The sequence below is a fragment of the Numida meleagris genome, chromosome 2 (assembly GCF_002078875.1).
Source record: "Numida meleagris isolate 19003 breed g44 Domestic line chromosome 2, NumMel1.0, whole genome shotgun sequence".
Taxonomy (NCBI): Eukaryota; Metazoa; Chordata; class Aves; order Galliformes; family Numididae; genus Numida; species Numida meleagris.
Window position 1 is genome coordinate 74,492,289 of NC_034410.1, and position 23,460 is coordinate 74,515,748.

Here is a 23,460-nt window from a genome sequence, read left to right on the forward strand (position 1 = left end):
GTCCATTACAACTCTAGATCAGGGCAACAAGCTATGGATACAGAAATACAGCAAGAACCTTCTAGTATCACAGAGGATAACACTATGGGCTACTTTTGTCCTGCAGGTGGGAAAACAATGGCCAAAGTAACAAATGGAAAACAGACTCTTAAAGATGCTTAAAATTCCACTGGTATTTAGCCTTTAAAGACTTGCATTTGGTTAAAAGGGTACACAAACTCTTCACATCAATGGATAGCGTCTCTCTTAATTCAATTCTACAAAACATTTGGAAAAATTCAGCAAGAAAACAACATATAAATTCAGACTATCACTCTTATAAGAAATGCTAGCATCTGTTCTAAAGCAAAAATGTGGCACAATCCACAACAGTTCTGCATTAGTGCAGGAAAAAGGAAACTTGCAAAGCATTTCAAAGCCAAGAAACAACAGATGAGAGAATTCACTCAATTATGAACTTTTGATGAGAGCTGATCATTTACCATTTAAAAAGTTGCGCTGGTTTTCCAAAATTTGGTTGATTTCATGGATCCACAGCTGGCGGACTCCTGGACTGGCAGAATGCAAAACAAAGGTCTCCGTGACATCACCCGTTCTTGATGTTAGTGCAAATTTACATGGATCGCTGTCCACATTTTCCTCCAGGGAAAGGCAACTCACCTTTACACAAGAAGAGAATTTCCTTTATGTATTTTTTAAGAAACACACTGCTCAAATCTCTTACGTGGTAGCTCAGAGTCAAATCTCCAAATGTAATTAAGATAACCACCCACTTGCTCAGTAAGATAATATTATGTCAAATTACAGTAATCTATGGATTAACATAGGTCATTTTTGGTACAACCAAAAGGTGAACAATGAACAGTCTCATTCTACTGCAGCCTTTGCTCCAGAGAGTGCAATAGTGTTTACTGACTGATGTACTGCACTAATTCACTATATGTATAGCTTAATGCTCTCCATCAACCCTCGCTCTCTCCTTGCATTATTTAAAATGCTGAGCCCACTGTGGAGCTCTACCAATGGCCCATACCAAAGTCTCCTTCTGCAGAAACAGCAATGTTGCAAAACAGGCTGCCTGGCCAGCACAGAACATGATATGCAGCTGGTATGCAGAGCAGCAAGGCAAATAAGAGGAAGTAGGATCCATCCAAAATGCTTCATGAGGAGGGCTGGTGACCGCTGCCAGCAACAGCTTTTGTCTCTGAGAAGAGCTGTAGCACAGGTAAATGCTTTTTTTTTGTTTTTTTTTGGTTTTTTTTGGATTTCTTGTAGGAGAGCCGACACAACCAAGCAGGTGGAACAATTACTTGCAAGTTACCTACCCATTTGGACTGACTGCAGCTGAAATTCATCAGAAGAGATACTTACCGAGTTTTCCTTATTTGCAATGACCTTGCTTTGTGGTGTACACACAGCACAGAGTCGAAGACTGAACTATGAATATCTGTCCAGCTCTGAACAAGAACAACAGTTTTGGTATGCTTCACATGGGAAGCATCAAAGAGCTGGAATCCAAAGATTTCCATTTATCATCAGAGTTAGCACAAATCCAGTAGGAAGCAATTTCAGGAAATGACTGACACCTCGCTGTGCTTTAGGATTGCACATCCAGATGCCACTGGGGATTCCACACTGAATGAAATACTACTACCTTTGTGTCCCCCTGCACAAATTCTGCTAAGACTCTCACACAACAGTTACCTTGATACTGTTTTTAAACAAGAATCCGGGCATGGAGAAACCTTTCTTTTTATCTAGCGGCTCACTGAAAATGACAATCTGCTCAAACAGGAAGACTCGTCTCTCCTTGCAGCGTGGCAGAAGACCTGTGTCCTGGTCAGTAACCAAGAATGTGTCCTGGAGTAGTAGCTTACCCTGGGCTACAATTTTACCCTAAAAACAGAAGCAAGTGGAAACACATTTAGTGCAATCCTTCATTTTTTTCCCAATCAATCTTTCTGAGCAGATGCCCATGCCAAAATCACTTTGAATATTTCCCTGTCTCTTACAGCATCCATTAATACACAAGAAATTCCTGTATCCTTTCTCAGAAAGTAATGAAAATACACACCCATCCTGGATTTTATTTTCATATTGCAGTTGGAGCCCTGTTAATAATACTGGTAAAACTAGAAGACGTTCATCTCTCTATTCTCAAAAACTCCTTCCCACCATCTCTCATTTCTTCTTCTAATGTTTTCAGAGTGCTAAAATGGGAAAGAATCCAAGTTCATACCTACATCACAGAGCAGAAAGGGCTTCACAAGTGGAATATGTGACAATGATCTGGCTAATGCATATTGCATCAAGAGTCAATTTTCATCTCTTCTAGCCTAGCTTAGTGACTTTGCACCCTATCCTCCTTCTCCCCACCAATGCTCTCCAGTGTTAATGGTTAATTTCTAGAGCACATGACAAATATTGTAAGCAAAACTCACTGAAAGATCCCAGCCAACTTACATCAAATCCTTGCAGGCGGCCAACATTCATCATGTCATTACACCGTTTTGGTACTATACACATGACCTCTACAGCTCTCTGTTCAAGACAGATAAAAAGTCAAAGCTTAATTTTCCAAATATATGTTAGCAGGATAAAATTTTGTTTCATTTGCTATGGTTAATTTAGAACAGAAAGTAATGTAAAAAGTAAACATTTATTGTAAGCACATCCTCAAGAAGATCAGAAAAGGAAAATAACATTGTCAAAACAAGTTTAGAATAAAGAGCATTGAAATCACTGAGAGAAAATGTTGCAAGTACCTCTAGTTCTGTTGTATCAAGGTTAGCTTTTTTAGAATATTTGAGGAAATCCTGAAAATGGAAAAAACAATAATATAAGCTTTGTGCTCATTAGACAACACAGAGAAATCTGAGAAAATCTATACTTGCTATCCATTGTCAGAGAACGAGAGACTGCAGAACACACAAGATTTTTTTTTCTTTTTAAAGCTTCTTGCTGTGGTGCTTTCCTCTACATATTTTTAAAGATTTATTAAGTCTTCTGTTTTAGATTATACAAGAACATATATTAAGATAACAATTCCTCTGATACACAGGGTTGCTTTTCAGTAAACATTTAAAAGTAATTAAAATGGTTGCACATTTAGATGAAGAAGTTGAGATGAGTCATATTTAGAGATGAACAGTTGGGATAACCCCCACCCCTTCATATGACATTGGTACTAATTCTAAACATTTTCCATATCACTGACTTGAGTTCAGTTGAACTTTAACTAGTTAAAAATGAACAAACAACACAACATTCAGTCCAATCTATTTACTTCCATTTTTATAGCTACCCAAATATGTTCGGAAAATAATCATACAACACTGCTTACAGACCTGAGTTCTGTTATGTACGAGGGAGGAAGAGCATAAGCAATATTTAAAGAGAGAAAACATAATTTAACATGTATTACACTATTCACCTCAGCGCTCCATTACCTTTAGTAATAGCTGGTATTTCATAATTCTCTGCACAGGTTTTATTAGCAAGTCTGTGAGCTGAAGTCTGTGGCCCAGGCGTTGCTTTAGATCCTGAGGGTTGTAAAACAAATATTTTTTTGGCTTCATATATTGCTTAGTTCAGTTAGAAACACAGCAGCATACATTACTATTAATGGCTATCAGAGTAGAAACTGGCAAAGACTGAGCAGAATTTGATCTTCAATTAGCAAAAGACGGAGTCCTTTCCCTGAATCAGTTTTGCTTCAGAACTATTCTCTCCTCCTAGCACCTTCTACACCTTTTTGGAAAAGATTGTATACTGAAACGTAATTTTTAAGTCACAGGTTGTATATGGTACATTTTCTACAATGATCTCGGTCATCTAACATTAGAATTTCATTTATAAACACTGTTAACCATCCAGGTTAGGGTTAGTAAGGAAGATATTATTGACTAATTAATATCTACAATTCAAGTATAAGATTAATACATTTTTAGAAACCTGTATCAGAATTCAGAAATCAGAGTAGAAATGGCAAGAAATTATAATTCAAAACAATAACAGCAACAGCCACGTGCGCTGCCCTTTTTTAACCAACAGATCTGATAATGCTTATGATTCGTGCACACCTTCCACTTTGCATACATCTTCTCTCAAGAACTTACCTCAAAAAATGTGTCAATGTATTCCGAGACAATGTGTTCAGACTTTGGTTTGTTCTGGCAGTAAACAATGTACATGTGCAACCTTCTCTCCTAGAAAAACAAGGACGCAGAATGATATATTATCACCAGGAAAAAAGCATGCCAGATTGAAATAGAGTATAATTTTAAGAAGTACAGCTGTTCAAAAGTATAAGCACAAAAAGGTCCTCGAGTAAAAGAATCAGCTACATTTCCCAAAATTACACACCTGAAAACCATTTATTTGGGGATACCATGATGATTTCAGAAAGATAACACAAGTCAAAAAACGGTCACAGTTATATATACACTCCTGAACATCAGATGCTTAAAGACAATAGCTTAGAGGTCCCCTTAATAAAAAGAACTACAAAAATGGTTAGATTTTTCTTTTAGCAAGAAAAAATGAAGAAAGTCTCTGAAATATTACAATTTTATTTGAATATTTTTTTTTTAATTATCTAGTTATTACTGTAATATAATAACGTCCCCCTCCTATTTAGCTGCACAGAGTAGTTAGAAGAAACCTATCTTATCTTCTATGTAGCATTAGCTGTCTTATTCAAGTTTGAGTGCTGTAGTAGGTGATGTAGCCTGGGAACAGTGGTGCTAATATTTCTGAACTCTGATTCTGTATTTTGTGTGCCTCTTTTTTTAAAACCGAGGCAACAAAGAAAAAAAGGAAGCATAGCTTTGACTCTGAGATTCATTCTTGATTACCACCTTGATGGTTAGGAAACCCAGACACACCATATATGCATATGGCCAATTCCAAATTCTTCCTAATCATTTTACAAGGACTGCTTTGCTTGTCAGAGAATTAAAGAGCACTGACTAATGAAGACAAATGGAAAGTTAAAAAAAAAAGAAAGTAAGGTGAAGCTTGAAATTGGTACAGGGCATAGATTAAAATGAGGAACAGAATTTTCACATTCCAGCTGGTAGTCAGGGGACTACTATTGCTAGAGGATGCTATAATAGTATTACAACTTGCCTTTCCATCTGCAGTAACAAGGGTTCCTTTCAAATACAATTCAGTTCAAATAAATATACCAGGAGAAAGTAAAACAGCAATGAGAAGAGGTACTGCCTTGAGGTTTCATCACATTACATCAGAGTCAAGATTCTCCCCTCTCCCTTTGCTTTTCATTTTTTTTAATAAGCCCTCAGAAATTAAACAGCTCACTCCTCATCTTTAGTCCAGGAATTAGGCCTGATTTCCAGTGTTACTGTTCAATTAATGCTTGGCTCTCTACTTTTTCACTATCCTGATACTGACTTCAAACACAAGACCACGGGGAAAATCTGAAACCCACTAAATATGCTTAAATCTAGTCTGCCCTCTGTCTTTGCACACTTGCAATCATGTCTAGCAGACAAGTTCCCCTTCTGCTATCTTATGTGATTTGGAGTACCCTGAGATCTGATCTCAAATACTCAGTTGTTCTTTGACACAATAAGACGTGGCAAAAAAGATGATAGGAGAATGACTGATTAGTGGTACCTAATTTTTGATATCTAGTTTCTAGATAACTAGCTTATCTAATTTCCTTCTGAAGTGTTACCATATCCAGATGCATCACATAGGCATTCCTTTCAGTAAGTAGGAGAAAAGGTGGGAAAATTATATAAAATTATAAAGGGTACAGTGTTGGACTAAAATTAAACATCGTGAACGTGTGGCACTCACAATTTCTTCCCCAGGTGAAAAGAAAGGAATTCCAACCACTAGCGTGATTCTCAAAAAGGGAGAGAATATAGAACTAGAAAACACAGAAACCTCTATGGAAAATTAGCTGCTTTCCTATTTCTGGTTGCTGTCTTCCAAAGTACTGCACTGATAACTAGGATTTGATATCTAGGATTAGAAGATAGGTGCGTATCATCATATGAAATGACAATTCCCTCAACAAAGCTGGAACTGAATTGACAAATGGGGCCCACATTCACATTTCTTCTCCATAGAAGGATACTGCCAACAAAAAACCAAGGTTATTTACTTAGTCTACTTACAAGCTCTTACAACCTCTCCTCCTCTTACAATGAGGAATATTTTATAGCACTTTCTTAACTATGTTATATCATAGATAAAATCTTAATAAACATGTTAGTTGGTAGCAATAATAGAGCTTGGCCAAAGAAGACATTTGCACTTACATGCTTAACAAACAGGGATCCCAGCTTTTCTGGATCTTCAAGGCACTTCTCCAACTCTCCTAAAAAGAAGCTGAACATAAACAGAGTTAAGTATTTTCTTCTGATAGCATTTATTATGGCAACAGGTGATTCTAAGGCAATCTTATTACAAGATACGTTTTGCATCCTGTCAACAGCGTTGGATATTAACATATTTCCAAAATGACAATATTAACAGTGTAATATTTTAATATGAATTCCAAATGGACACACATGCCAACATGCAAAATATTCGTATTCGTTAATAAATTTTCGTTCATGTATTGATTGAAACTTTTCTCCTACCTAGTTTGAGTGGTTGATCTCTAACAAATTTATTAAAGATTAGACTTCTCTGTTCAAGAATATAAACCTCTAACAAACATATAAGTTATGCACAATGCTATCCATATTACAGATTCTTATCTGAGGCAGTTGTGATATATAAAAAAATCTTCATACCAACATTTTTGAGCTGAATCTACTAAATAAATATCTATAAATCGAAGTACAAAACTAAATATATTTACTTTGTTTCTAAATTTGTTCTACTTTGTTCTAAATTTGAGTGAATAAAAATATTTTCTTTAAGTCAAACTAGTATTTTTAGGTAGAATTATTCACTAACTGGCTTTCAAGTTAGATATACGTACTCTCTGTGCCAGTCGTAAATCTGGTGAATATTTCCAAATACAATCTTGTCTTTGCCTTTCATATCATCAGGAACACCATCTTCCTTCATAAGTGCCATGTAACCCTGCAACAACCCAAAGAAACTCACTGTGAATATCCCAACTTGAAAAAACTGAGGGTAACCTTGTAATCTCCCTTTCCTCAGAAGCCTTTCAAGCTGCCCAGGGTAACAACTTGCTTGGGACAAAAAGCCAAACAAATCATAAAACTGTTTTATACATAACTTCACCTAAAGCATGGTTACAAAATATTGTCAGTTGGGTTGAGGTTGTCAGCACAACAGTGCTCAGAGTGCTAGAAAGTTAAATTAACTCCAGATAATTTAGACTGCGTGAACATTATCAAAGCATACTGGAAACTCTGGTAGCCTTCTCCTTATTGTCTGAATCAGCTGCAATGCTCTGCCACGTAGGAATGCCACAAGTCAGAACTACTTGCTTTGCTCAGTTTCTCACTGTTTCTTATTTAACTAATAAGTTAACTAATCCTACAATAGGATTTGTTGAGGAAAATAGCTAAACTGCACATGAGATTGCATTGCATGGACTAAAATTTGTGGTATGAGTAAATGGAACACTAAATAGTTGAACTTCAATTCTATTAGCAAGTATTCTGGCTGCAGGAGAGTTCATTTACCTTTTCTATTAGTCCTGTCTTCTTTTTTGTTTTATCTATATAGATGTCTCATTCCACAATCCCATTGGCTTTTTACAAATTCTTAATATTCATGCAACTATACTTATTTCTTTCCAGTACTTCTATTCCTAATTAGCCAGGTATGTTTTCAGCTTGCAAAGTTTATGCTTTAATGCCTAATGTTTTCATTAGGAATTATTTTGTTATGAAAATACAATCTGTTTGTAGCCTTCTAACACTCCTTTTAAATACCATATAATGACTATAGCAATACTAGGAAAAGCATCCATTTTTTATACCTGCTTATCAAAAAAAAATTATCACCAACCATCAGCTTAATTGCTTGTGTGAGTAAAGTGAACATATATATATGAATTGATCTTCTCTGCATACTGATAAAAATTTAGTTTTCAATATTGATACAAAATCAACTATCAGAATAACCTAAAGGTGGTATCTGAAATCTCTTCGTACCCTTTCTCAATAAAATATATGAAAAATAAAAGACAATTTTTGATGAGAGAAGATGAATTTCAGATTGAGACATTCCTTACAATAACCTTCACATAGAAAATAAAGGTACTTTATATGCACGAGCATTTTATCTCAAGTATGAAATAAAGATCTGTCCAGCATAAAGTTCTTTAACAAACAAAGCCTGCAGTGTTTGGAACTGGTTCAGCATAGACCTTGTACAGGGAGTCATCTCTGACCTGTTAAGCTAGCTTCCTTTTGGAAATGTGTAGATTCAGGGAGAAAATTGCAAGAAACCAATAACGTTAAGTAACAGTTTTAATTTTTTCTTCAAAATAATTTATGCTGATCAAATGTGGCACCTAAATAAAAACATGCAGTTAAACTATTGTCAGACTGGCAGCAGTATCGTACAGTGTTCTACGATAGAGTTTGCCTTATCTTTCATTTGCTGAGAACACTTTTCTCTTTCTCAGGCATAAGCATCAATACCTAAGGTGCCATTTAACTGCATTAAAAGAAAGTTTTCCCTGAGATCACTCTCAGTTTAATACCTACTGCCAAGAGTACAACAACACAGATAACATTACTCACTCGAGCAGTGTCAGTAAGGCTACCTGAGAGAAGTGACATACCTACTGAACTGTTAAAGGAAACAGGGCTTACATTAATTCATAATGCAAGAAATGGATTCAGCAACAAGACAGCAACAGAAGGAAAATGGAAGATGCTTGTGGATTCATGTTTTTTTAAGTCTTCTGACATGAACAAATAAGCACTTAAGGTTAAACATGCAGATTATAGTAAGGTCTACTCCTCATCATGTATGTACAGGAAAAAAGTCACAAGAACGACAGGGAAAGCAAACAACATTTTCAGTTTAGTTATCAAAATAATTGCTTAACCATACTCTTGGCGGTGAAACTTTTACGTGTCTTTTTGCTAGTTCATAGTTCATGAGAACTTCACTGGATAACACAATGGGTGGATGATGTTTAAATATCAGTCTTACAAAACTTGTTAATCAGATAATAAATAACTTGAGGCACTTGGACAACAATGTGACAAGCTACTGATGAAAATTGTATTTGTGAATGACATTTCATAGGAATATTATCAAAAGGCCGCCCTTTGACTCAGAGGTTAATATTTGTAGGCTCCCTCACAGTGTGGAAGAGACGGATGTTTCTCTGGTGGAAGATTTAGAGCTAAAACCAAATTTTGGCCACACAAGAAGAAAATTTAGTGCCTTTCTTCTCTTCTTTCTCTTAAGAACTGAACATTGATAGGCTGAAATTCACTGTTATGTGTATTCTCTCTGGTATTCCATATGCATTTTATTGGTAGCTCAACATCTGTCTTAAGTCTTAGCTCTTTTACAGAAGAGGAAACTAGGTAGGTCTAAGAGAAGCTTAGCAGTAGGAAAGAAGCAAGTCTTCCAAATTCAGGATAGCTCTCCTACCTCCTTAACCTAAAGTGCTTTTTTGAATTTTGCATAGCTATACTATCATGTGAGAAGTAGTGATCTTCAAAAATGACAAAGAACCACAGTCCTCAAAAGAACACTAAGATGCAAAATAACAGGAAGAAAGAAGGAATGAGTTCTGATGCAGTATTTCCAATATATTAAAGGACTGCAGGAGGGAAATCTCTTAATGTAAAGATTTACCCATTCTGTTTTGTCCTGTGTTTTGATTTGAAAATAAGTTGAGTTATGCAGTTGGTTGGTACCACATTTTAAAAAAAATATCAAAATAGTGAAGAACAACGTACCTCAACTACGTAGCCCAGATCTCGTACGTAATCTCGCTCTGTCTCCACTAATTCCTGCAAGACATAGCTACGGGGGAAAGAAAATAGTGATCACAAATTTCATTAAAAACACTACTAAAAAAGGATTCATGACATATAGCCTTTTAGACATTTGCAGTCACAAATACTTGATAAGCATAGCTGAAAAGGAAGAATTAATGCATATTCTATCTAAGCAAAATGCGTTTTTGATTTTGGAACTGTAACAGGCTAGCTTCTGTTTATCAGAAGTCAGATGTTTTCCTACATGTGTCATTAAAATTAAACATTTAACTACTGTTTAAAATAAAATGCTAGTATGTCTCTGGTCTGGACACTCTTAAGCATAATAACAGGCATGTTTTTATTCTACCATGGTAACACTTTACTACTACAAAAAAAATTAAGAGTCCCTGGAGGAATGGTGTGGGGGTACAGAATAAGGGGAACGATCATTTTTTGAAGCTTAACAGAGCTCTGAATAATTAAAGATTGCCATATTTTTGCTTAACTGAGATTGACATGTTACAGAAGTCAAACACAAGTGTGACTGAAATTAAGTCACAGGAAATTTATACTGTGACTAGCGTTTGAGGAAAGTTTTTTTCCTTTATATAATGCATCTGCATGCTTGACACCTAACACAAGTCTTCTCCTTTCCAGATTAACAGTTTCTGCTGTCAGCTCAAAATGGGCGTTCTTTAAACCAACTATTTCTCTCTTCAAAACGTTATTAAGAACAGAGAGAAAATGAGGTCTTACTGTCGTCGTTTTAGGGAGCTGGATTTCCTTTCTTCCATCTCGTCTATGGGTGACGATGAGGAGAGAAGAGAGTTATCTGAAGGGTTGAAGGACGGACTGCTGCTGTCACCTTGATCTACTAATAAGGAACTTGGGCGGTCTTCCAAGGCCTAAGAAGGCATTCAAGAAAGACAACAACAATTATTTATTTCCCCTTTATTCGCAAGATCTGTTTACATTCAGCTACATATGGGAACGTATGGGAGACCAATTACTGCAATGTATTTTGGCAAAAGAGGTCTCAAGCTTTAAGGAAACCTATCAAAAACTTTGTTTTCCAGGACAGAGAATCTAACTCCTTAGAAGCACATTTTAAATATATCAATCTGTCCCTCACAGGATTTGAATACAGTTCAATTGGTTTGAGCGGGATGTGCTAAAGGTCAGAATATCCTGCTGAGGATGTAAGTACTTCTGTAGTAGAAACAACATGCATGTATACTTACTGCCAGAGGCTAAATTATATTTCTCATAATTTGGTTCTCTCATACGTAAGCTATTTCCAAAAATAAATAGAACAACTTTAAAGAGAATTTTTTGGAAGTTATATTTTTAATCACAACAGAAGTGGCATTTTTTGTCAAACATTTTATCTCATTAACTGGCCAATGCACTGACTTGCTTTGGAGCTTGACAGTTCAAATCCCAGGAATGGATCTCTATTCTGCCAGATACACAGTCTCCAACGCATAGACTGCTCGGTCTTATTGTTTGTTTAGAAGATGGAGAAGCCATAGGAGAAATAACATGAAAAAATTTCCATGAAATATTTGTTGGGCTTCTTTAATTTAAACTCATAATCTTGGATCAAGCTATCATTACATATCACATTTCCTTGCACGCTATACAGTCTTTAACGCAAGACACATTTACTTCACCAGGGTAGGATTCAGCTTCATCTTTTTTTTTTTTTCTTCCTACAAAAATTAAAAATCCAATAATGACATGGCTGGTCCAAAAAGTTGGAAAAACTGACCCTTGGCTACACATGTGAAATGAGAACATCTCCAACAGGGACTATATGCAAGGATCATTAATCTACATCCACTGTTAGTCTGTATGGAAGAGATGTGAACTATTAAATTTTCCATTTACAAAAGGCTGTTTTGAATTTTCCCACAGATGACTTCTTATTTACCCTTTCAGTGCAACAGAAGAAAAAATTAAAGTTAATACTCTAAAAGTGCACAAATTATTTATGCAATAATGTAAGCAAAGTTTAAGTCTTTTTGAATGAGGAAATAGAAAATGGAAATTCCAGTTTTTCATTCTGAAATTCAAAGCTGCTTACATTTAGGAAGAATCTGGGAAATATCAACTTCTGGTAAGATAGGTTTGCCAAGCTGTGGTTCTCCTCAGAGTTTTCACAGTGGCACTTCTACTAAGTACAAAGAGGTCTTCTGCATGTTGCAAAAGCCAGTCTTAAAATTATTAAGGGAATCACAGAATAGGTGAGGTTGGAAAGGACCATCTAGTCCAATGCCCCAGCTCAAACAAGGTCAGCTAGAACGTGTTTTTCAGGACCATGCCCAGTCGGGTTCTGAATACAAGGACTTGTGGAATTACCATTAAATCTACTCTTTGCCAGTGAGCATCTTCCTCAACACAGAAACTTGAAAACAAAAACTTTAAACATCTGATACAAGTTGTGCCTACCTAATTTGTTAGTAAACAGAGCCAGTAACATTCAAACTAATCCTCTCTTGCTTTTTATAGGTATTTCATGTATAGGCATTATCATGTTGCCTAAAGAATGGCTAGATAGCATAAACATCTGTTTGACGGTTATCTGTTTTAGTTAGCAAGATATACTTTCAAGTTTTAGATATAGTTTTGGAAGTCCTTCTAATATAGCTCTATAAGGCAAATCCAGGTAATTCTGAGTCGTAGCATACATTTTTCTACTAGGATATTTTCTTTTTTGCTAGTAGGACATGCATTTTCTTTGTTCTCCTTTCCCTCACATTTATTGTATTTCACCTCTCTACAGTGCCATTCACCTATTTTCTAAGTGATTTCACAGAAGAGGGTGTACAAAGTGACCCACACGCCAACCTCAAAAGTGACTTTTGAAACAGACATAACATTTCACACATCGAAATTGTATGCTGAGGATGAACATGGAGCTTTTCTCCGAATAGCAAGTCAGGACTTGCTATCTGCCAGTCAGTCTCACCATTTTGCTTTTGACGAGCTCTTCAATTGCACTGACTAGTTCTGCAGCACTGGGCGTCTCGGAGCTGGTAGGCCGCACCAATAATCGAGAAGAGGTCTGTGCAATGACATAAAGCAAAGAGAATCCTAGTGTCAGCTTGGCACTTGCTCAAGAACAAAGGTTGTCAAATAACAAATAATTGTCAGTGTAACACTAAAATCATCCCAAGTTAGGCAACTGGAACTGGAAATTTTAAGTAAACCCCACAAAAGCTAAATGTTGAAAGAATGTTCTGCCTTCCATTACAATTACGGAAATAAAAATTCCTGTTCCTACATGCAATAAAAGTTAAGGAAATATCCTTCATCTTGCTGAGTATAATAATGCCTGACAAACAGCTATAAAATCACCTGAGCTGTCCCAGTGAACAACAGTTTGTTAACATATTTTATTGCTGGTTAAACAAAGCGGCAACTGTAGAAAATTAACAAGAACCAAGAGGGCTTGAAATACAAGATGAAACTATAATTAAACTAAGAAAAAATACACTAGTAACTCAGGGACATCTACTTTTCTAAAGGAGCTGGAGTACATTGCTCAAATTCAGAGGGGAAATTGAGCTCACCATTCCTTGTGCCATCCATTTTCCCCAATCGTATGTGTAGAGTACAGAAGATCTCTGGCCTCACAAGCTATAAAATGCCAGTTTATAGATACAACTGAAGGCAAAAGGTGTTCACAGTAAAGGATTTTGGGGAGGGCCATTAAATTCAGTCTCAGTAATTTGCAAACAGAGTTGTTTGCACATTACGTTTATCATTAAATAACTAGAAAGTGGAAACAGGGTGTAATATGAACCTAATTTCATATTACGAACAGCACAGTGAACATCATGTAGCACAGGGTAAGCTGTCCTGCAAATGTTTCCAACAAATTGGACAAAGAACTGGCATGTATAACAGCTTAACACAGGAGGTTCTGCTCAAATCAAGTATGGGTGTGACAAGGCTTCCATAGGCCAGTATAAAAAGCAATATACATATTTTAGGTAGTTAGCCTTGTATTCGCCTTATTTGGAAAGGAAAACAGGGGCTGGGTAAGCAAAGGAAATACATACAACTTTAAATGGAAAGATATGGGAACTGAGCCAAAGCAGAGACAGAACACAAGTCAACATAATGCTGCGTCAATTTACAAAAAGAGAAAACAAAAAGCGAAAATAATTAGTTTCATATTAGCATAACTGATCTTGAAACTTAGTATCCAAAAACTAAATGCAAACAACTTGTAAACAGCCATCAAATGCAAATCCGTGAAGTGTGCAATGATTCTACCGAACAGAATAAATACTGTCCAGATGAGCTCTTATAGGAGAAAATGGCTGTGACATTCATTTAGTGATATTAGACATATTAGCAAGACCTAGCACATGATATTTGCATGCATACCAATAATTGGGCAAGCCCACAGCTAGCATGTCTTTCAGGCAATCGTATGCTCCTGACATCTAACTATCAATCATTTTTTTCCAAAGCTGTGCTGGTATGCTGCTTTTTGATATGGAGCTCAGCTCAGCCTCACAAAATGCTATCAGCATTGTCATCAGGCTCTGGTCAAGGTCCCTTCTATCTGTAGCTCTGTGGGAGTATATGACGTAACTGTCAGTAAAACTTCAGAACTGGTTGTTTCCCAGCTCATGTAGTTAAATTATCTGAAAAAGGAGCTGCTGGGCTACACAGATGAAGTCTGCCTGTTGACGTTCTTCTTGATGATGTACTCTGGGAGCAGAAAGAAAGGTGGAGGGAGAAAAGGAGCACATGCAGGTGTGAGATATTGCTGGAGGCCTCAGTAGGCTGAGCAGAGAGGGAGAAGCCCAGCAAAGCAGGGAGTTTCCAGCATGAGTAAAGACCAGGAGCCACAGAGAGGAAGAAATGCTTGAAGTGAGGTGCAGAGCAAAGCCAAGCCTCTGAGGTCATGAAAAGGAGGAGACATTCCTTGGGATCCAGAGGAAACCACCAATGTGGCAGGAATGTGAAAGACTCTACCCAGAAGGCAGACAGCAGGGGACTTGTTGCAAGCCTTTTATCAATCAGAAGCTCTGTCAATAGAGTCCTCTGAATTCTGCTGGATAAAACTTTTCTCTGGCTTCTCACTTCTGTGTACTAAAAAGCATTTGCTTTAGGTACTGGAAATTAGTGGTATGTCTTGGTGTGTGGAATTCAGGGTGCCAAACAAACTCCAAGGCTACCACATAACGGGACTTCTTTGCCTCGCGCCATGCAGTAGGACAGGTACTGCACTGAAACAATGCCCCTCAGAAGAAACAGATTTATTTTGAAGAGTTATGGTACAGCATTAACTGTACCAAATTTTAACTAACTTGTCTGAAGGTTTCTTTAGAATGTATTTTAAGCTACTTGAACAACTGTCCCAATGTGTCTTTACAGCAGTGGGTGCATGTAACCCCTGAAAAAATTTACTGGTGACTAAAAGCTACTCAGAGCTACTTGACTTTGCAAGAGAAAAGCAAAAGTGAAAGGACACTATCTTTAAAGAAAATCCCTTCACATAACTGTTCTGGCACTGTAAAAAAGAACAGATAATAAGCAAAAGCCACTTTCATCTGGACAACATTTTATAAGTATTTCTTATCAGTTTTTTTTTTTTTTTGTATCACCAAAGGGACATGCAAATAAGGCACCTTATTAGCAGGATCTTTAACATATTTTCACCAACATTGTTGGTGCTATTTATAAACTGCAAAGTGAGATTATTTTCTAGCCCTAAAATATTCTCACAGGTCTGAAGATCAGCAAGATTTAAAAATATCTGTTTTTGCCTGTTTTGTTCCAGGACTATTTCTCAAAACATTAACATCCCCTGCCCCAACTCATGTATTACACTTTTCAAATTCAGAAAACAGGTAGGAAATAAATACAAATAGAACATGGAAGCCAGACAGTTTTATCCTACAAACAACAGTTTCAGGGATCATTGAGATCCCTATTGAAAGACAGCAGGATAAAAGGAAATAAAAGATTAACAAGATCAGCCAAAGTTGCACCACTCAAAACAGTGACAATTCACCCACAATATTCACTAAGAGTGAATAAAACAGCTAAAAATTTTAAGCATTAAAGTGGTGAGACAACTGTAATGTGAATATTTGCTGATTAAGTCCAGATAGTCTGCATTCTAAAGCCCTTTCTGTCCTGGTTTGACAGTTGTCCTCTAAACATTTGATCAACATTAAAAACTGAAATAAACCCTCCCAACATATGAACATTGTAACATTCAAGAAAAGGAGATTATATGCACGTAAGATTTCCTTCATGCAATTACTACCAATACCCAGAAATTTCAACTATTGATACAGAATTATAACCTATCCTTTTTGGCATGTATTCTCACTTTTTTTTTTTTTTAAACAAACAAAAGCAATAAAACCCTGAGCTGTATTATTGCCCTTACTTGGCTGTTAACTTTTTAGCACACCTGTAGAGGCATACATTAAAATAATAATAATAATAAAAAAAAACTATGCAGCTATAAAAAAACACCTTAAAGTCAACATGAACAACTCTTTCTGCTAAGGTACGTATGCTGATTTTTCCTTTTTCCCCCAGATACGAGGCTATTCAAAGTAATAGGACTTGGTAAACAGTCTATGATCTAAAAAGGTTTCTAATGTACAACTATTAATTTCTCCAGATAAACTCCACATGCACATAATATTTGACCCTGAGTACCTAAAAGATATGATTATAAAGCAATTAATTTCTAATCACTAAACATGGCATCTAAGTTTCCCAATTAAGTATACAAAGGTCTAGTAGAAAAATTTCTGCTCTTTTGTGTTTAAAACAGATACATTTTACTTACACATTTTCCCCAGGAAACCCTTTTAATGATGGCACAGTGATTATTTCTATCATAAGGGCATATTACATACATTACAGAGACTTCTGGAAACAGAAGAAAGATTTGGGCAAACAGAGGTTGTCTCAACATGCAAAGCCTTCCCTGCTTCCTCTTCCTACCTTGTCATCCTGGGAATCAGGCTGGAGAAGACTGTGTTGCTGAATTGCCATAGGTGGAGGAAGTGGTACAGCATCCGCTCCCTCTTCACCTTCTTCCTCTCCACAGCTCTGCATGCCTGAAGAGGATGACTTTGAGAGAGTGCCACTGCTCAGCCCCTCGTTCCGACCCCTCTGTAAATAAAATTAAGACATTCAAGCTGTTACATCCTCAGCAGCATGAAGCTTGTTTAACACAAGCTAGTCTTAAGACTGTTCTGTAGATTCACTTGACTCCCAACAATTCAAGATGATGCTATACACGCAGTTCAAAAAAAATGATGATCATACACACACAGGAAAAAAAAACTCAGATGCTGTAGATTATGTTTTCAGTGTCTAGAAAAAGCAGACAGATTAAGATACTGAGAAGCAGACAGTCAGCTTGAAATTTACTACAGGAAGGTGTTGTCAAAGTAATGCTTTCCAAGTTCAGTTCTGTAAAGTACAAGTCCCATTCTTCTAACCTACTAATTCAAGGACTTTATATTGGAAGCACTGGTCTTCATATCAAAATGTCTGATAGGCTATACGAATCCCTTACAACATAAACTATTTTGTCAATCATCTTTTCTCTTATACACCTTCACTTTAAAGCAGTGAAAGGAGATTGCTTGTATGATTTTCACAGTTGTGATGAAAGCCAGTCCTTCTAACTACACAAGGAACGATGAATTAGCCAAAGTTTAGTGCAGCAGAGTTCACAGGATAATATAAGCATATTTAAAGGAAGAAGCACAGATGATAATTGTCCTTTCCTCACTTTAAGGAAGAAACCTAGCTGTAGGTTTTCTTTCACTCCCTGAACTGCAGAATAATAGATACTCTCAAAATAATGCTACAGCTGCATCAGACAGCCTCTTTCTACAGCCTGACATTCAAGGACAGATGCAAATATTCTTTCCCAAGCTACAATTCCCACTTCGCCATGCTACCAGGTCTCTAGCTCTTTTTTCCTCTCACTGTGTAACTCACAGTGTTCCAAGTCTGAAGCCAAATATATCAGAAACAAGAAAAATAATTAATCGGGCATATCCGAGACCTGTCTCCTACAGCGTAACTACAAAAACTGCTCATCAGATTTGAGTCAGGTAAAAGGAAATAACTGTATAGTGTGCAAGTGAATCCACCTGTGGCAGAAATAAGATGCCATTCATTTCTATCTGAACTATAGGTTTGTAACAGAAAAGAATTTGTCTGTCTGTGCCTAGTGGGATACAGGTTTTGCTATTAAATGAGTTCTGGGCTTAGAGGGATGTGCACATTCACGTGAGTGGAAGGGAAACATTCAGCAGACGTCCATGGTGGCAAAACTTGCAATAGTCCACTATTTCCTTTCCTTCCATGAAAGGAATGCTTATTATTTGGGTGACTGTAACTACACTTTGATTTGAAGGGCCATTCACTGCTCTAAGGCATGTGTATAGCTTTAAGCAGGTCTCACTACGCAGATCTAGCAGAGACACAGAAACAAGTCACAGACAGCTTCCTGGAACACGTACCTCTTCAATAGTTTCATCTTGTGGGGTTGCTGCACTGTCATCAGAGTCCTTCTGAGAACCTGCATCAGCGCTTTTGCGAACCTCTCTACTCTTCTTGTGCTTGTGGGCCAGCTTTTTGACATGCCCATCTGCTTTCCCACTGCTGAGACGTCTCACAGGACTGGTAAGCCATTTTCTCAAAGTGTTGCCAGGGCGCTTGGGACCCGGGGAGCTCTGTGCCCCAATCATATGGGGTTGAAGCGATGTTACTGAAGCAGGAGGACTGGCATCATTGCTGGAGACTGAAAGGGAGTCTGAAAAAGAGTGAGGAGGAACACGTTAAAGGTGAGATACTGGTAAGTGAGAAACAAGGCAAACGGTAGTAATAGTCCATTTGTGTAAACCCTCCACCAGCTTGACGTGGGAAAAATGTAAATGCTGTTACTATCTTCTGCCAGTCAAAGACTGGTTGTAACACAGCATTAACCATAAAATCACGTGTATGGAAACTAGTAGACTATTTCTGACAGCTGCTAATGTCACTTGAAACTACACAGCAAGCATAAGTCCTATTGGAAACCTGCGCCAACCTCCCAGAGCTTGCCTGCAATTTACTATGCTCAGTGTAAGATACGTTACTGGGGCACTTTTATGGAAACAGAGGACTATCTGAAATATTCAGATTGGATGTACGCAAGAATTGAACAAATTACTTTAAAACTTGGCCTTTAAAGACACCAGAGCTATCAGATTTCACGCCATACAAGACCACTCAAACATAAGCATTTGCTTTACAATAGTCAAGTTTTCATTATGTAGCTGTGACTGTCTCAATTGTTATAACATTGCTGATGCACATTTGACAGTAGTACGCTGCTTTGAGCATGGACATGAAGAGCAAAAAATGTTACCTCAATGAAATAAGCAAAATTCTGCAAATCCCAAATTTTATTACGAATGCTGTAGTTTCACTATTTGTTTAATTATTTCCTGCCCTGGAAAATGTGGGTAGAAGGGTTAAGAAATCAAGAGAACAGTTAAATATCTTTGTTATATTATATATCTATGTTATATCATAAATATTGTATGTTTATTTTGTTTAAACAATCTTGGAGAGAAGGTAAAGAATAGCAATGTTGAAAAGCCTATTTGCTCAAATCTCAGGATCAGCAGTTTTTTCTTAGCATGACAATGCTAAGTTCTATAGTCAAAGTATATTCTTTTCTTAAGCCACAGCTATATGCATATGAGGTCATTATTACTTTCCTTCTGAGGGTCCTGTCACTTGAACTGTAGAGTATACTTAAGGTAAGCATCCAGTGAGTTATCTGTTGTGAGACTACATTTATTTTTCCCATGTGGCATAATGTTTCTTCCCCCAACAGTTCTCTTTTTCCTAAAAACATAATTTCTTTTTTAAAGATGCAATCTTGTAACGTCAGTCCTATGACTACTATCTACCACCAATATATTAACAAGACTCGGCTAGGTTGTCAAGTACGTTTTTTTTTCCTGTGTGTGCACTTTTGTAGACAGAGAGTTTATATAAGGATGACATAAATAATGTTTTGTTGAATGTTTCTACTGCTAGGAATTAAATGCAGTGTTTGCATTCCTTCTTGAAGTTTGACACAGACGTTCAGGCCACCTCTTCTGGCAGCTTTTCCTTAGGAAGCATACTGCCAGTCTCATCAGTAGTTTGAATTTTGTAGGATAATATGGTCGCTGTTGCAGCGGTACGCTTTACTAGAAACACAAATGCCTTGTATCTACACACCAGTATGTGAGCCTGCTCTGTTTCCACAGAATATTAAGAGCAAATCCTAGCTTAAAAAGCCACAACTGACATGCTGAAAGAGACACAGAATGTGAATATAATAAGATCTTTTTGCATTATCATTTATGGTGTTTCAAAGAGGATTATCTTAAAAACTGCAAGATGCTGGGGAAAAAAGTAAGAGAAGCGAGAAACATTACCATCCTTTCCCTGGCATCCAAAATTTTTATCAAGCTGATTCAAACATTTTCTTTGTTCCAATAAAACCTAACCTGCCCCCATTAGAAGGCATGTGACTGTTAAAATACATCAGCTCTGATGCCAAGATCTGCTCTAAGCTATTCTGCATAAACACATCCAGAACAGTAACTGATATTAGCCACCACTTTTTCCATGAAGTAGAAAATAAAGCATCACTTCAGTCCATCAACCTAGCTACTAACACTTTCAACCCAGAACTGGCATGTGTCTGCAGAATTACCTTCTAGCCACAGCTGTAAGTGTGCTGCACAAGGGTAAGCAGACTTCCTTTGACGCCATTAGTTTGGCTTCAAGGTCTCAAGTAATGCGTACTACTAAAATGCAGATGCAGAGTTCTGCTAGTCAGCTTTGTCTCTAAATCTTGAGATATCAGTGCTACAGAATTACCATACTTTTTTTTTTTTTTTGGTGAAGCAGGAAACATAAGGAAGAAATTAATTACCTATAACGATTTTTGACTTGCAGTCTGAAGATCCCTGAAGGCCTGTGAATTACTGCTTAAGGGTCCTCAGCACATATGTTTGAAAAGCAGGCCTACTGGCCATCAGCATCCACAGCATGACAGATTTTTCCTTTTTTAAATAAAACGGCCTGCTTATTAAAAAAATTCCAAACAAAACTCCCAACCATCTGCAAGTTCTCCACAGGAATCCAAACAATCCCCTAGTAAACCTCTGTAAGAAGTTAGACTGCTCTTTCACCAAATGTAACTTTACCATCACTATATCATGTATCTTTTAACTTCTATCAGATTCCTCATTTCAGAAATCATAGCAAATTCCACCAACTGATGGGTACTTCAGTAACCTTCTGCCATTCCGCTAATGGAACACAGAAGAGCAGACAACAGCAGTGGTGTTCTTGTAAACAAGTTTCTGAAAACATAAACTAAATGTTTTGCTTTTAAGACTCTCAAACTTGATGTTATAACCATGCAAACAATTTTTTTCTTTCATTTGTAGAGATTTTTCAAGTCCCTCAAATGGTCCACACAACTTCTATCCTCAAATAGAGTATACTCATTTATGTATTAAAAAAAACCAAAAAGGCAATTAGGCCTTAATATTGAAGTTCATCATGCACCAACTGTTTTCTGTTTTTGTATCAGTTTGCATTTCCTTCCTTTACAACTACTCCCTGCTAAGTAAAAGGCAGCATGACCGTGCACTAACTGATGGTGGAAGATTTATTTTTTTACATAAGCATGCCTATCTCTAAGCATCTAACATGCCTGCAGTTAATAAAACCTTCTTCTAAAAAGCTTTGTTCCCTGCTCAAGTTTTTGCACATCCTTTTGATGGTCAACACTTACCAACTATTCAAAAACTATTTGTAAAACCAAACAGTATGATGCAGAGCCCCTAAAACTGTGGGAAAGTAGTATTTTTGTCTGATTGCACTTTTGCTGTACCACTCCTGCTCTTAAGACAGCCAACAATTCATGGGCAGGAGGAGGGAAGAGAGCAGGAAGAAATGCATACACTCCACTCAAGTGGAGAGGATCTAAGAGACAAAACAATGTTAGCCAGACATGTTTCACAGCACATACTTTAGCCATATCCTCCCACACAGCATTAGTTTTCATCTGGCGTGCAGCATGTAACTGCTTCTCATCTTCTCTTCTGCGAGGTTTCATATGAAGTACTTACTAAAGCATTATTAGGGGCTTCAGGGAATCATAAAAGTGGACAAGGTATAAGTAGAACACCAAAATGATAGCATTGTTCCACTTTACTCTTTAAAGCGTGAAAACGCTGAGGGAAAAGAAAAGGCTTAATATGAATAAAAATACTGCCTTGCCATAAAAGCATCAGCTTGAATATCAAATAATATCTAAAAAGTGTTGAGAAAAAAAATTTAGCATCACCTGTGTTAACCCAAATGGAATGTCAACTCATTAGTCTCTTCAGAGACCAGATCTGATTTTCCCCCCCAACTTAAATCTGCAGAAAACATCCCTGCAGTCCCACAGATCGATGTTAATACTCAGTAAAAAAAAAAAAAAAAGAAAAAAAATTGCAAAATTTTTCCTGGGAGACCTCTTAACATCCATTTTCCCATCCCAGCCCAGCTCACAGGAGTCCAGGCTCTGCAAATCTTACCCCTATGCATTTCCTCAGTTGAATGGTATTTCTAGCCAAGGCCTACAATACTAGGACACAGTCATTAATTAAAAAACTCAACCAAACAAAAAACAAACAAACAAAAACAATGCAAAGAAATACTTGTTCAAGTCCATACATTTAGGTAGATATATTTTTAGATCCAAATGTTAGGAAATATCAGTATCCCATACAGGAGGTTTGCGAGATCACTGAAAGAAAGACTTTAGCCTTCACTAAGAGAAAAGCCACTTGGGTGTGTCTTAACTCCCCCGGTCCATCACTACCTATCTGTACAATCAAGGATACACTCTTTGATTGATAACTAAGCTTGGGAATGTTTACACTAAAATTGGCTTTGCTTCCTTTATGACTACATAACAAATTGTTTTTCTAGGGTTGCTCAAGAATATTTTATCACTAAAACATGCTAAGCAGAAGAAGGAGTATTCAAAAATCAAACCAAGAACAACATGGACTTTTAACAACAAAACAGATGGAATAAATTTGGGGTATGCTAACCCCAACCGTGTTTCAAGTACAGTAAACTTTCTAGTTAGTGTCAGATTCCCTTCTAGAAAAAGATAAGTGCAACAGATGGCCATCTTGGGAGAGGAAAAAAAAACACCAATACACACAAAACAATCACACATACAAAAACCAACCCAGCAATAAACTACCAAACTTAATAAGGCCAGTAAAAACAGCTTTATAATTATTTAAAATTAAAAAAAAAAACTAAGAAAACCTAAGGGATGGGCTTTGTTTTATAATGCATAGCCAAACTATGAAATGAAGGTGTTTAACTTCCAATTCTCTCAAAGTAAAATCACATATGTTGCTCTGTTGATAAGGTCAGGGAGTTCACTGAGAGTCCATAAATTTATTTTTAAGTAAAAGAA

The 23,460-nt window shown here is 36.9% G+C and overlaps 1 protein-coding gene across 4 annotated transcripts in view; it reads right to left on the reverse strand.

The window, feature by feature from the left end:
- Positions 1 to 23,460, reverse strand: part of TRIO (trio Rho guanine nucleotide exchange factor) — a 242,915-nt gene that overhangs the window by 15,014 nt on the left and 204,441 nt on the right. For all 4 annotated transcript variants that reach the window (XM_021385426.1, XM_021385427.1, XM_021385428.1 and 1 more), the window contains 13 exons: positions 18,440 to 18,732; positions 16,902 to 17,072; positions 12,883 to 12,978; positions 10,668 to 10,816; positions 9,888 to 9,954; positions 6,965 to 7,068; positions 6,294 to 6,363; positions 4,119 to 4,208; positions 3,450 to 3,542; positions 2,766 to 2,816; positions 2,464 to 2,541; positions 1,705 to 1,896; positions 483 to 660 (listed from right to left, as the gene is read on the reverse strand). In XM_021385426.1, the coding sequence (XP_021241101.1) occupies positions 483 to 660; positions 1,705 to 1,896; positions 2,464 to 2,541; positions 2,766 to 2,816; positions 3,450 to 3,542; positions 4,119 to 4,208; positions 6,294 to 6,363; positions 6,965 to 7,068; positions 9,888 to 9,954; positions 10,668 to 10,816; positions 12,883 to 12,978; positions 16,902 to 17,072; positions 18,440 to 18,732 (1,632 nt within the window). The remainder of the gene's footprint in view (positions 1 to 482; positions 661 to 1,704; positions 1,897 to 2,463; positions 2,542 to 2,765; positions 2,817 to 3,449; positions 3,543 to 4,118; positions 4,209 to 6,293; positions 6,364 to 6,964; positions 7,069 to 9,887; positions 9,955 to 10,667; positions 10,817 to 12,882; positions 12,979 to 16,901; positions 17,073 to 18,439; positions 18,733 to 23,460) is intronic.